Source organism: Moschus berezovskii, chromosome 7 (assembly GCF_049115385.1).
Source record: "Moschus berezovskii isolate FMDL1 chromosome 7, NW_MosBer_1.0, whole genome shotgun sequence".
Lineage (NCBI taxonomy): Eukaryota > Metazoa > Chordata > Mammalia > Artiodactyla > Moschidae > Moschus > Moschus berezovskii.
In genome coordinates this window covers 90,553,266-90,568,254 of record NC_142466.1, presented here as the reverse complement: position 1 = coordinate 90,568,254, position 14,989 = coordinate 90,553,266, and the positions used below count along the sequence as shown (strand labels likewise).

General features: G+C 37.1%; 1 protein-coding gene across 10 annotated transcripts in view; it reads left to right on the top strand.

Annotated features, from left to right (window-relative positions):
* Window positions 1-14,989, top strand: part of SLC35D2 (solute carrier family 35 member D2) — a 59,927-nt gene that overhangs the window by 15,392 nt on the left and 29,546 nt on the right. For 9 of the 10 annotated variants that reach the window (XR_016037876.1, XM_088838107.1, XM_088838109.1 and 6 more), the window contains exons 4-5: window positions 6,370-6,437; window positions 13,272-13,343. Coding sequence is in view for 9 of the 10 variants with exons in the window: in XM_088838107.1 (XP_088694233.1) it covers window positions 6,370-6,437; window positions 13,272-13,343 (140 nt within the window). In the remaining variant the exon portion in view is untranslated. The remainder of the gene's footprint in view (window positions 1-6,369; window positions 6,438-13,271; window positions 13,344-14,989) is intronic. The other variant, XM_088838112.1, reaches the window with a different exon arrangement.

The window sequence follows — 14,989 nt, the reverse complement described above, 5'->3', positions numbered from 1 at the left end:
GCCTTTTCATTTTTTAGTGCCCGTTTGGATATCCTCTTCTGTGAAGTACTTGTTAAGACTTGTGCCCATTTTTCTGTTGGGTTTATGTCTTTCTCTTACTGATCTGTGTAGGAGTTTAAAAAAGATATTAAAAATATGTTAATGATAGTTGTCTTGTTAGTTATTATAGCATTACAAATATATTTTCCCCTTTTGTGGCATGTCTTTTTATTTTCTTTATTATGTATTTATCTTATATTTCTCTATCATGTATTCCTTATCATGAAAAAGAATCTTAATTTTAAAACAGTTATATTTCATCAGTCTTTTCCATAATAATTACTATTTTTCTTACTTAGAAAATTCTTCCCCATCCTGAGATTATAAAGATATTTTTTCCAGATAAAAAGTATATTGTTTTTCAGAATTAGGTTTTTAATCTGTTTGGAGTTGATTTTTGTGAATGGTGTGAGGTAATGGTCCAATTTCATTTATTTTTTTCCAGTTAGGTACTCAGTTATCACAAAATCAGCTGAGAAGTTTATCCTTAATGTTGTGCCATTTATATCATGATACTGCTGTTTCTGGACTCTCCATGCTTTTTCATTTGTCTGTGTTCCTGCATTATTACCTCACAGTCATAATTACTATTGCTTTATGCAAAGTCCCTTGTGGCTCAGCTGGTAAAGAATCCACCTGCAATGCAGAAGACCTGGGTTTGATCCCTTGGTTGGGAATATCCCCTGGAGAAGGGAAAGGCTACCCACTGTAGTATTTTGGCCTGGAGAATTCCAGGGACTATACAGTCCATGGGGTTGCAAAGAGTTGGACATGACTGAGCGACTTTCACTTTCACTATGCAATGTCTTGCTGTCTGATAGAGCAAGTCTTTACCTCCTGAATTCTTCTTTCTTCGCATTTTTAGATGAATATTAGAAGCACATTGTCAAGTTTCAGGAAAAACAACCTTTTTGGATTTTTATTGGGATTGTACTGAAGCTCTAAAGCAATTTGGAGTGAAGACATCTTTAAAGTGTTGAATCTTACAATCTATGTACATGGTATACGTAAAAGTGAAAGTATTGGTCACTCAGTTGTGTCCATCTCTTTGTGACCACACAGATTGAAGCCCGCCAGGCTCCTCTGTCCATGGAATTCTCCAGGCAAGAATACTGGACTGGGTTGCCATTCCCTTCTTTAGGGGATCTTCCTGATCCAGGGATCAAATCTAAGTTTCCTGCATTGCAGGCAGATTCTTTACCATCTGAACCACCAGGGAAGCACATACTCCCTTTTAAATTGCCCTCAGTAAAGTTTTATAATTTTCTCTATATATGTGTGTGTGTTAATTGCTCAGTCATGTCTGACTCTGCAACCCATGAACCGTAGCCCTCCAGGCTCCTCTGTCCATGGAATTCTCCAGGCAAGAATACTGGAGTAGGTTGCCATAGAGTTCTAATATTTTTTTTTAGAAGTAGATTTTGTTGTTGTTGTTGCATATATCATTTAAACAGGGAAATTTCCTGGTGTCCAATGTTAGGACTCTGCAGTTCCATTGCAGATGGCACAGGTTTGATCCCTGGTCAGGGAACTAAGATCCTGCATGCTGCAAGGCATGGGCAAAAAAAAAGATTATTTGGAAAGTTAGAGGTATGTTGACTTAATATTGTTCACAAACCTTAAATTTCTGAATTGTAGTTTATTTGGCGGGAATTTTTAGGACTTCAAGCTTGGGAGGCAGCATCTCAAGTAATCGTGAGAGAACCGCTCTGAGGAATTAAGGCAGGGAGCTAGGACATATATGAGTTTGGCAACAAAGTGAAGATAGTCTGACTTCAAACAATTACTGTTAATTAAAACCAAATATGTTAACTTAAGGTATATAGCAGTTTTCTGTGTACAAGAAGATGCAAAATTTGGGCTTGGAAATCATTCCTTTGATATGCACCTCAGCTCTCTGGGCCAGAATTCTGTTTTCATATCCTAAATTTCCTTAAGTCTCATGTGGGAGCAACTGCAGTCTGATGGCTCCTATATGGCAGGTTTTCTTTCCTTCCTGAATTCCCTTAGGCCTTACTAGCTCACCATAGGCTGTGGTTGCACAGGTGGTGGCTGCAATAGCTGATGACCTTTGTTTAGTGATATAGCATGAAATAGTCCATTGCTCAGGTATACCTGTTCATCTTTCTTTTGTATATTGTTTTCGTATCTGCAGCATTCTTTCTTTTACTTGCTTTCCTGTATAGCATAGGACCTACAATTCAGTGTTAGAAATGTAAATACTGGGCATTTTTGTCTGATCTCAAAGGGAAAGCTTTTAATATTTCGCCATTAAGTATGTTATTTGCTGGAGGTTTATTTGAGATGCCTTTTATATATGTTCTAGTTACCTTATGCTGTTAGGACATAGATCCTACCTTTGGATGGAAAGTGAAAGTGGCTCAGCCGTGTTTGACTGTTCGTGGCTCCATGGACTATACAGTCCATGGGATTCTCCAGGCTAGAATACTGGAGTGGGTAGCCTTTCCCTTCTCCAGGGGATCTTCCCAACCCCGGGACTGAACCCAAGTCTCCCACATTGCAGGCAGTTTCTTTACCAGCTGAGCCACAAGGGAAGCCCACCTCTGGATGGAAGGGAGTATCAAAGTCATATTTTAATAGTATGTGAGAATGGAGATACTGTTACAGCCATTATCTCTGATTATGGATTTGTCTATTTCTCTTGGTATTTGTTAGTTTTTGTTTTGTTTCTGTATTTTGAGACTGTATGATTAGATGCCTAGGTTTTTGTTTTTTTTTTGTCCCGCTGCACAGCATGTGGGAATCTTAGTTCTCTGACCAGGGATCAAACCCATGCCCCCTGCAGTGGAAGCACAGAGCTCTAACCAGTGGATTGCCAGGGAATTCCCATAGGTGCCTAAAGTTTTAAGTTAGTTAAACCTTCTTGGTGTGTTAAAGCGTTTAATTGTACGAGGTGGAACTCTTGTTTTAGTTCTTTTAGTGTTTCCCTGGAATTCAAAACAGGCATGCCTAACTTATCAAATTATAATGGTGAGTATATTCTCCCTGTCAACAATGCAAGGACTTTCACTCCATTTACCTTTCCTCGCAACTTATGTGCTCTTGCCACTAAGTTCTTTAACACTCTAAATCTCGTAATACATTTTAATTTTCTTTTAAGAAAATGTCCATTTATATTTATTGCTTCCTTTGTTTTTCTTTCCTTTGTGGCTCTCACACTTGCCATTTTCCTCCTGACTGAAACTACCTTCTTTAGAATTTACTGATGGTCTGCTTAAATTCTCTTCATTTTTGTCTGAAAAAGGAAAAAAGATCCCTTTGTTGTTGAAATATATTCTTGTTTGAATTCTGCACTATCTCTGGCTTCCGTTGTTTTTCTCTGGGTTTCTGTTCTCCCTTTATTTTTGACCTAGGAGTTCCTCACTGTCTTCCTAGTCCTTTCATGCCTTTATAAAGTTTTAAATTATTTTACCTAGCATTTTTAGTTTTTTCAGCAGCGGTATTAGCACATATAATTTTGCCCATGGTTACCAGAAAGTCAGAAGTCAGTACTAGAAGTCAGTACTGCCTTTATTTTGAATTCTATATGGTAGGGGCAACTGATTCTCTTCAATACCTAAGAACCTCTGAAATTGTAATATCACCAGCTGTATGACTGCGTCAGTTGTACACTGTTAACCAGAATATTGTTGACCAGCAAAAAACACACAACCTGAAAGTTGAGAATTATGTTTCATTTTGAAGACAAAACGAGGACTTAAGCCCAGGAGGCAGTCTCTCAGCTGAGTTAGCGCTGAGAGAGTGCTCCAAAGAGGTAAGGGAGCAGCCAGCATATGTAAAAATTTATGCAACAAAGATCAGGTAGTTGGAACTTCAAAAGATTACCATTAATTAAAACTGTGTAGTTAAGGTTATGGTTTTTCCAGTTGTCATGTATGATGTGAGAGTTGGACGATAAAGAAGGCTGAGTGCCGAAGAATAAATGCTTTCTAATTGTGGTTGTGTTAAGGAGTCCAAACATGCTTTACGTGCCACACGGTAGGCCAGTAAATCCAAGAGATGAAGCATTGAGACAAGGAAGGGACTTTATTTGGGGAGCCAGCTGACTAAGAAGACAGGCTAGACCTCAAAATAACTGTCTTGTTGAGTCCTGAATGCCAGGTTCTTTTATGGATCAGAGATGGTGGGAAGGTAAGGAAACAAAGTAAAAAGACCATTTAATTCTTGAAAATATCTCCTAGAGTGGCAAGCCTCAGGCAGGGGGATGTGTTAGTTTCATTTCCTTACACCCCTTCACAAATCAAATCCCTTATACAGTGGAAGTGACAAATTATACAGTGGAAGTGACAAACAGGTTCAAGAGATTAGATCTGATAGACAAAATGCCTAAGGAACTATGGACAGAGGTTCCATATGACATCTCTATGACATCGTACAGGAGGCAGTGATCAAGACCATCCCCAAGAAAAAGAAATGCCAAAAGGCAAGATGGCTGTCTGAGGAGGCCTTACAAATAGCTGAGAAAAGAGAAGCAAAAGGCAAAGGTGAAAAGGAAAGATATAGCCATTTGAATGCAGAGTTCCAAAAAATAGCAAGCAGAGATAAGAAAGCCTGCAAAGAAATAGAGGAAAACAATAGAATGGGAAAGAATAGTGATCCCTTCAAGAAAATTAGAGATACCAAGGGAACATCTCATGCAAAGATGAGCATAGTAAAGGACAGAAATGGTATGAACTGAACAGAAGCAGAAGATATTAAGAAGAGGTGGCACCAGTATACGAAGAACTATACAAAAAAGATGTTCATGACCCCACAATGGTGTGATCATTCACCTAGAGACAGACCCTTGAATGCAAAATCAGGTGGGCCTTACAAAGCATCACTACAAAGATAATGGAGGTGATGGAATTTCAGTTGAGCTATTTCAAATCCTAAAAGTTGATGCTGTGAAAGTGCTGCACTCAATATGCCAGCAAATTTGGAAGACTCAGCAGTGGCCACAGGACTGGAAAAGGTCAGTTTTCATTCCAATCCCAAAGAAAGGCAATGCTAAAGGATGCTCAAACTACGCATAATTGCACTCATCTCAATGCTAGCAAAGTAATGCTCAAAATTCTCCAAGCCAGGCTTCATCAGTACGTGAACTGTGAACTTCCAGATGTTCAAGCTGGATTTAGAAAAGGCAGAGGCACCAGAGATCAAATCGCCAACATCCGTTGGATCATTGAAAAAGCAAGAGTGTTCCGGAGAAACATCTACTTCTGCTTCATTAACTATGCCAAAGCCTTTGACTGTGTGGATCACAACAAACTGTGGAAAATTCTTCAAGAGATGGGAATAGCAGACCATCTTACCTGCCTCCTGAGAAATCTGTATGCAGGTCAAGAAACAACAGTTAGAATTGGACATGGCTAGACTGGTTCCCGATCCGGAAAGGAGTACGTCAAGGCTGTATATTGTCACCCTGCTTATTTAACTTATATGCAGAGTACATCATGTGACATGCTAGGCTGTATGAAGCTCAAGCTGGAATCAAGATTGCTGGGAGAAATATCAACAGCCTAAGATATGCAGATGATACCACTAAGTGAAAAAGGAGAGTGAAAAAGTTGGCTTGAAACTCAACATTCAAAAATTAATGAAACGGCATCCGGTCCCATCACTTTGTGGCAAATAGATGGGGAAACAGTGGAAACAGTGACAGACTTAATTTTGGGGGGGCTCCAAAAATCACTGCAGATGGTGACTGCAAGCATGAAATTAAAAGATGCTTGCTTCTTGGAAGAACATACTACATTGTTTAACCTTGGTAGATATTTACTTATTCTAGGCCTTTAAGACAAAGTAATGTGGCCAGCATAGACAATTTTGAAAGCATCACTAGCTATTTGACATGTCAGTGAGATATGAACCTTTGTCTTCGTCCAGAAAACTGCTTATATGCCTAGATAACAGAAGTTTGCACAATTTTTCAATAGTTTTCTGAACCTCATCTATGAGCTATATTTATAGAGTTTATAAACTATAAGCACCCATCCTCAACTCATCAACCTGGCTAGGGGCCTCCACTCAAGAGAGGTGCTTGTGCAGAGCTTTGTTTTAGGGAAACAGTCTACTAATATGACCAAAATTTCCGTTTCTATCCACCTTCCCCTTCACCACCAGAATTGTGGATATCACTGCGTACCTATTTTTTGATCACATGGAGAAACTTGTATGTGTTCTGGATTCTGGAAAATTCAGTCATTGCAAGGAAAGGAACTCTGAATGATTTGCTTTCTGATGGGGAGTGAATGTCACCATCTTTATTGTTGAAGGAAAATGTTATTGGAGTTCTAACCAAACATTCTTTCTTTTTTTTTATTGAAGCTGTTTCCTCTGCCTCTCCTCTACGTTGGAAACCACATAAGTGGATTAGCAAGCACAAGTAAATTAAGGTAGAGTGCAGAATAACGGTAATTGGCGATTTTCACTAGTTTCCTTTTAGTGTCACAGAGATAAACTTTGATTTTTCAAGATATTGCTTGGGCTATATATAGAAGATAATAATATTTAATAATTTAAGGAAATAAGGTAGTTTTGAGTTTGATAATGCTTTAGAGATGTTAAAAAGCTGATGTAGTTTTCTTTATGTCCAAGTCTGAATATAGAATGTGAGATCTGTAGAAATCAAGATAAAGAACATATGTTTTTCCAGGAAGATTAATTTATGCAAATATGGTTCCGTGTAACTTTTGATTCCATCACAGTTTTATAAAAGCAGGAATACTCTGTCAGTTTTCGTGTAGTTCAAGTTTGGTACAAGGAAAAATTAATGACATATTATTTTCAAGTATGTGATACATATTTCTGAAATTTCCTTTTGCATTTATTTTATGGTCCTTTGACTACTTTGTTAATAGTCACTACAAAAATGAAAATGGAAGTGTACAATGAACAAGTCATCCTATAAATCGGAAAATGTGGTGTGAAATATGTAGCCTAATAAATACACATTCGGGTCACGAACCTTATGAAAAAGATGTGAATAATGAGAAAATCAAGTTTATGTAAAGGGTGACAGAAGTGGAATAAAGTCTGTTAGTATAGGAAGGGTAGAAAAGAGGCAGGTAGGAAGCAGACCAGAAGGAAACAGTACATAGAACATTGAGGAGTGTGCAATTAGGCCTGTTGCCTTTCACTCTTGTTTGGAAAGGGCCGATTGTGGTGGTTGTGAAAAACAAAGTGTGCAATCCTGTTTCTGATTATACGTTTTAGTTGTTTCTTTCCGGGATTAGGTGAACCAGTTTTCCTTAATGATCTCAAGTTTGTATTAAAGCTTCCTGTGGCAGGTGCTGCTGCTGTATTGCCATGTAACCTCTCGGCCTGTCTCTGAGCCCACTTGCAGCGTGGGAGTGCCTTCAGTTACCTGATAGCTGCCTAGCTCTTGCACTGGGGGTCTGGGTAGATGAGGGCTTCTTTTTTTTAGGGATCTTAGAAACATCTTTATTAGAAGTGTTCTTCAATGCTTTTCTGCATGCATAGCAGAAGAGGAAGATGAAGGCTTTCAGCAAGTAAAACTGAGGAGAAAGGCAGGAAATTGCTTATACATGGTGTCATGTGGTATGTTTCTGTCTCCCCTGTTTTCAGTAAACTGGTAGTTGGTTCTAGAGGCTTAATCAAATTCAGATTCAGTTTTTCAGGCAAGATCAGTTTATTAGTGATGCATCACTGTTCTTCTGCATCACCTCATAGGGCACATAATGTTTTGTCCCACTTCTAATGATATTTAATTGATCAAAAATTCTATCTTTAATGATTTTAAGGGGTCAGTCTGGTCCCTTCATTAGGACGTCCCCCATCAATTTTTTACCTAATGAGGTTAGCACACATTGATGATCGTTGTGTAGATCCATTATTTCATTACAAATTGAAAATTGATGATTTTCTAAACTATATCTCCCCTTCTGCAATTATTATCTAAACTTCCTCAGTGAATACAAATTTTCATTCACCGTTTCATACAGGAAAGGCAGGATAAAAGCTTTATTTTTAAGCATCCAGAGTAATAAACCAGTGTGTGTCACCTTCAGTAGTGAACTGCTGTTTTTTGTTTGTTTTGTTTTTTACCAGCATTATTAACTCATGAATTGTTATTTACAAGTCCCATATGAGATACGTACTTTGCAAATATTTTCTCTCAGTCTATAGCTTGCCTTTTCATTCTCTTAACACTGTTTCTCAGAGCAGAAGTTTACATTTTAATGATGTTCCACTATCATTTTTTTCTTTCATGGATTATGCTTTTGATATTTTATCTAAAAACTCATTACCAAACCAAGGTCATCTAGATTTTCTCCTACATTATCTCCCAGAGGTTTTATGTTTTACATTTAGGTGTTTGGTCCATTTTGAAGTTAAGTTTTGTGATAGGTATAAAGTCTGTGTCTAGATTCAGGTGTTTTTTTACATGCAGATGTCGGTTGTTTGAAAACCATTTCTTGAAAGGTTAGTCTTTCTCTCTTGAACTGTATTTACTGCTTTGTCAGAGATCAATTGACTCTATTTGTGTGAGTTTATTTCTGGGCTCTCTATTCTGTTCCATTGAGCTATTTGTTTCACTTACCTAATGTTTTAGTTCATTATACGCATCTTCTTTTGATGCTTAAATTGTGTCATCTCAGGTTAGTGGGAGCTCTTTGAGTTGGCCCCTATGTTCTAGGGCTCCAGCAGTCTTTGATTACTTCCTTGCTTCCTGGCACATGATGTCCAGGTTTATCGGACTTTTTCTGCCATTTCTCCAAGGGTCCCCTGGTTATTTTTGTTGTGAGATTGAGGCCATAATATGGGTGCTGGATATATTTGGAAGGAAGGGCTAACACAGTATCCTGATGAATAACATACAGGGTATGAGAAAAAGAAAGACCAAGATGCCTTCATGCTTTTGGCCCTGATTAAGTGCTATCAGCTGGGTCCATACCTGGGAGTGGGATTGCTGAGTCTTATGTGTTAAACATTTTGAGGAATTGCCAACTGTTTTCCAAAGTGGCTGTACCATTTTACTTTCCCACCAGCAATGTATGAGGGTTACAATTTCTCTACATTCTTGCCATATTTGTTATTGTCTGTCTTTTTGATTATAGCTGTTGCAGTGGTTGTGAAGTGGTATCTTACTGTGGTTTTGGTTTGTGTTTCCCTGATGACTAATAATACTGACCATCTTTTCATGTGCTTATCAGCCATTTATATGGCTTCTTTGGAGGAATGTCTATTCAAGTTCTTTGCCTATTTTTAATAGGGTTATTTATCTTTTTATCATTGAGTTTTAAGTCTTTGTATATTCTAGATACAGGTGCTTTTTTATATACATGATTGCAACACTTTCTCTTATTCTGTTGATTGTCTTTTTACTCTCTCGAAGGTGTACTTTGAAGCACAAAAGTTTTAAGGTTTTAAAAATTTAGTTAATAATTAAAGTTAAATATACCTAATATAAACATTTTAACCATTTTTAAGTGGACAGTTTATTACATATATTCACAATCTTGAGCAACCATTACCACTACCTATTTCCAGAAAGTTTTCATCATCCCCAACAGAAATTCTGTACCATTAAACAATAATGCCCCCTTCCCCCTCCCCCGCAGCCCTGGTAAACTGTTTTACTTACTGTCTCTATGAATTTGCCTGCTCTAGATATTTCATACAAATGGAATCATACAATATTTGTCCTTTTATTATGTCCAGTTAATTTCAGTTAGTGTAATGTTTTTAAGTTTCATCCATGTTGTAGCATGTATCAAAATTTCATTCTTTAGTAAGGTTGTATAAGATTCTACTGTTTGGATCTATCATATGTTCTTTTTCTATTTATAAACATTTACATTTTGGTAAAGTCTGATATATCTATTTTTTGTTATTGTTGCTGTGCTTTTGGTATTGTGTCTAAGAAAACTTTGCCTGGTCCAGGGTCATAAAGATATAATCCTATTCTTTCATCTAAGAGTTTTATAGTTTTCCTATACTTAGGTCTTTGATATATTTTGAGATAATTTTTTATATATAGAGTGAGATAGGGGTCCAAAATCATTCTTTTGCATATGAATGTTGAGTTGTTTCAGCTTTATTTATTGAAAGACTGTAATTTCCCCATTGTATGGTCTTGATACCCTTGTTAAAAATTAATTTAACATTTCTAATTAATTAGAAAGATTTATTTCTTGATTCTCAATCTTAATGTTTTGATTAAATGTTTAACTTTAAACCAGTACTAGATAATACTGAAAATTGTAGCTTTGTAGTAAGTTTTGAAATTGGGCCCACCAACTTTGTTCTTCTTTTTCAAGATTGTTTTGGTTTGTTGGTTTTCTTGCATTTCCACACTGATTTTAGAATTAGTCTGTCCAGAGAAGTATTTCCATTTTAATAACATTAAGTCTCTGATCCATAGCATGGAGTGTCTTTCCATTTAATCTTCTTTCATCCTTTAACAATATTTGGTAGTTTGTAGTGTATTCCAGTTCTTACACTGCTTTTGTTACGTTACTCCTAAGAATTTTGTTCTTTTTGATGCTGTCATAAATGGAGTTGTTAATTTCCTTTTTGGATTGCTCATTTCCTTTTTGGGTTGCTCATTGCTAGTGTATAGAAGTGCAATTGATTTTTGTATATTCTTTTTGTTTCATGCATACTTATTTCATTTGTTTTAATAATTTTATGGTGGATTTCTTAGGATTTTCTAGATATGTATCATCTGAAAATACAGACAGCTTTCTTTTCTTTTTTTCCAAACTATATGCTTTTTTTTTTTGGACTAATTGCCCTATCTAGAAATTCAAGCTCAATATGAAATAGATGTAGTGGTGAGAGCAAACATCCTAATCTTATTCCTGATCTTAGGGGAAGAACATTCAGCTTTTTACTATTAAGTTTCCATATCTGCTTTTATTTTATGATTATTATTTTTTCTTTTTGGCCACAGTATATAGCTTATGGGATATTAGTTCCCCAACCAGGGCTCGGACCCATGTCTTTGGCACTCAGAGTACAGAATCCTAACCACTGGACCACCAGGGATTTCCCTTGCTGCCTTTAAAAGGCATCATCTAAGAATATTTTTTTGAATTTAATTGAAAATAATGACTTTTTTTAAATTTTGCTTTGAAAAAGGCCATTCAAACCAGTCTCATAAGACATCTTTAGTTCAGTTCAGTTCAGTCGCTCAGTCGTGTCCGACTCTCAACGACCCCATGAATCACAGCACGCCAGGCCTCCCTGTCCATCACCAACTCCTGGAGTTCACTCAAACTCATGTCCACAGAGTCGGTGATGCCATCCAGACATCTCATTCTCTGTCGTCCCCTTCTCCTCCCGCCCCCAACCTTTCCCAGCATCAGACTCTTTTCCAGTGAGTCAACTCGTCTCATGAGGTGACCAAAGTATTGCAGTTTCAGCCCCAGCATCAGTCCTTCCAATGAACACCCAGGATCGATCTCCCTTAGAATGGACTGGTTGGATCTCCTTGCAGTCCAAGGGACTCTCAAGAGTCTTCTCCAACACCACAGTTCAAAAGCATCAATTCTTCGGCAATCAGCTTTCTTCACAGTCCAACTCTCACATCCATACATGACCACGGGAAAAACCATAGCCTTGACTAGAGGGACCTTTGTTGGCAAAGTAATGTCTCTGCTTTTTAATATACTATCAAGGTTGGTCATAACTTTCCTTCCAAGGAGTAAGCGTCTTTTAATTTCATGGCTGCAACAGCATCTGCAGTGATTTTGGAGCCCAAAAAATAAAGTCTGACACTGTTTCCACTGTTTTTCCATCTATTTCCCATGAAGTGATGGGACCAGATGCCATGATCTTTGTTTTCTGAATGTTGAGCTTCAAGCCAACCTTTTCACTCTCCTCTTTCACTTTCATCAAGAGGCTTTTGAGTTCCTCTTCACTTTCTGCCATAAGGGTAGTGTCATCTGCATATCTGAGGTTATTGATATTTCTCCCAGCAATCTTGATTCCAGCTTGTGCTTCTTCCAGCCCAGCGTTCCTCATGATGTACTCTGCATATAAGTTAAATAAGCCAGGTGACAATATACAGCCTTGATGCACTCCTTTTCCTATTTGGAACCAGTCTGTTGTTCCATGTCCAGTTCTGACTGTTGCTTCCTGACCTGCATACAGGTTTGTCAAGAGGCAGGTCAGGTGGACTGGTATTCCCATCTCTTTCAGAATTTTCCACAGTTTATTGTGATCCACACAGTCAAAGGCTTTGGCATAGTCAATGAAGCAGAAATAGATACATCTTTAAGTGTGGATATAAAGTCCTGAAAATTCTTTCTGCACTGTCTTCTGGTTGTCGTGGGAAACCCCTCTGCTGTTCTGGTCAGGAGGAGCTGCCCCCTCTCCCTTAAGCTTCTGACTTTCCTTCTTTGGGTCACATCTTCTGAGAGTCACACTGGAAACAGATGGAGGTGGGTTTTTCCAGCCCTGGCAGTTTGTGGCTGTGCATTGAGCTGTGTCCTGGACTCTCTGGGTTTTGAGTGAAAGGTTCATAAGTAGAATATGGCCTTTTATATAAAGGTTTTGGGGGAAATTACCCATAATTTTATCCTCTTGCATACTATTTTAAATATTCACTTTCAGTCTCTTTCTGTACATAGAATGTATCTTATTACAGTTGTAGACTCTACATAGTTTCGTTACCTCCTTAATTTACTTAATGTTTGTTTTCTAAGAGTGGTAGTTTTATATTACAGAATTAGTGTATAATGTTCCCTCAAGTGGATTTAGCCAGAATTTATTTGATCATTGTCTTGTCTGATATTTAGATTGTTTCTGATATTTTCCCCAAAGACACTACTGAAGTGAACATCTTTGTGCACATGAATTTTTTCTTTTTTTTGGATTATTATCTTAGGGTAAGTTTCCTAACAAGAAGTAATTAGATCTGAGGTTAGGACCATTTAATGACTGTCCATACCTAGTCCTAACTTGTTTTGTCAAAGGGTGTATTGGTTCACTTTGCATATAATCTTTTAACACAATCTTTGTAGTTTCAACACTTTGTAGTAGTTGGATAGTATGCTTTGAATTGCAAATAAGTAAAAGTGGCATAGAATTATTAAATTTCCATTTCTTTTTATTATTTTATATGACTTAGTAACATATGTGATAATCAAAGTTAACTCCTTATATTTAATTTAGAAAATTAATGGTCTTAATTGAAAATGTAAAATATTAAAAAGAATACTTGGTATCTGATGTTATTATACTTGATTCTTTTCTGACAGCTTGCCGATGTTCACTGTGCTCAGGAAATTTACCATTCCACTTACTTTACTGCTGGAAACCATCATACTCGGGTGATTTTTGTTTTTCCTCTCTTCCTTTGGTGTCCTCTCCCCACATGCCCACGTTATTTTTACCTAGCAAATTCTCAACATCTAGTCATCTTTACAAATAGTTGGTTTGAAGTGCTTGTTGTAATAACTTAAGGGCCAATGGTTTATTCATTTAAAAGCAGACTCCTGTTTCCATGATTTCTTAACATGTTATGAGTGTTTTTTTTTAAGTTATAATGTTACAGTTAGACAAATAATATGCGTGTGTAGTAGAAAATTCTAAAAAAAAACAACCACTGCAAAACAGAAGTAAATCTGTTTTCTGAGCTGAATGGAATATACACTGATTTTGGAATGGCAAGGAAAAGTTTTCCACATGTATAGTATGTGTGCTATGCTACGTAGCATATGTCCACATGTATAGTATGTGTGCTATACTGTGTAGTATGTGTCCACATGTATGGTATGTGTGCTATACTATGTAATATGTGTCCACATGTATGGTATGTGTGCTATACTATTTAGTATGTGTCCACATGTATGGTATGTGTGCTATACTATGTAGCATGTGTCCACATGTGTAGTGTGTGCTATACTATGTAGCATGTATCCACATGTGAGTATGTGTGCTATACTATGTAGTATGTGTCCACATGTATGGTATGTGTGCTATACTATGTAGTATGTGTCCGCATGTGTAGAATGTGTGCTATACTATGTAGCATGTATCCACATATGAGTATGTGTGCTATACTATGTAGTATGTGTCCACATGTATGGTATGTGTGCTATACTATGTAGTATGTGTCCGCATGTGTAGAATGTGTGCTATACTATGTAGCATGTGTCCACATGTGTAGTGTGTGCTATACTATGTAGCATGTATCCACATGTGAGTATGTGTGCTATACTATGTAGTATGTGTCCACATGTATGGTATGTGTGCTGTACTATGTAGTATGTGTCCACATGTGTAGAATGTGTGCTATACTATGTAGTATGTGTCCGCATGTGTAGTATGTGTGCTATACTATGTAGTATGTGTCCACATGTATGGTATGTGTGCTATACTATGTAGTAAGTGTCCACATGTGTAGAATGTGTGCTATACTATGTAGTATGTGTCCACATGTATGGTATGTGTGCTATACTATGTAGTAAGTGTCCACATGTGTAGAATGTGTGCTATACTATGTAGTATGTGTCCACATGTATGGTATGTGTGCTATACTATGTAGTAAGTGTCCACATGTGTAGAATGTGTGCTATACTATGTAGTAAGTGTCCACATGTGTAGTACTTGTGCTATATACTATGTAGTATGTGTCCACATGTATGGTATGTGTGCTATACTATGTAGCATGTGTCCATATGTGTAGTATGTGTGCTATACTATAGTAGGTGTGCAGGAAATCAGGGAAATTCATTCTGATGAAGTAATTATGATGTAACATCAGAATAAATTAATTCTTATAATGTTGGTTTAAAAATTTCATGTAAAGATATTCAGGTTGACTCTCAAATGGTGATTCTTGATTTTGCTGTGGAAATTACTTAACAATGAAATTAGGATGATGGTCCAGTGTTCTAAGTTTACTATTGAGTTTTATCTTAATCTTTGGATGCTTGATAAAAGTACAAACCAACTAGACCTACCACCAGGAGCT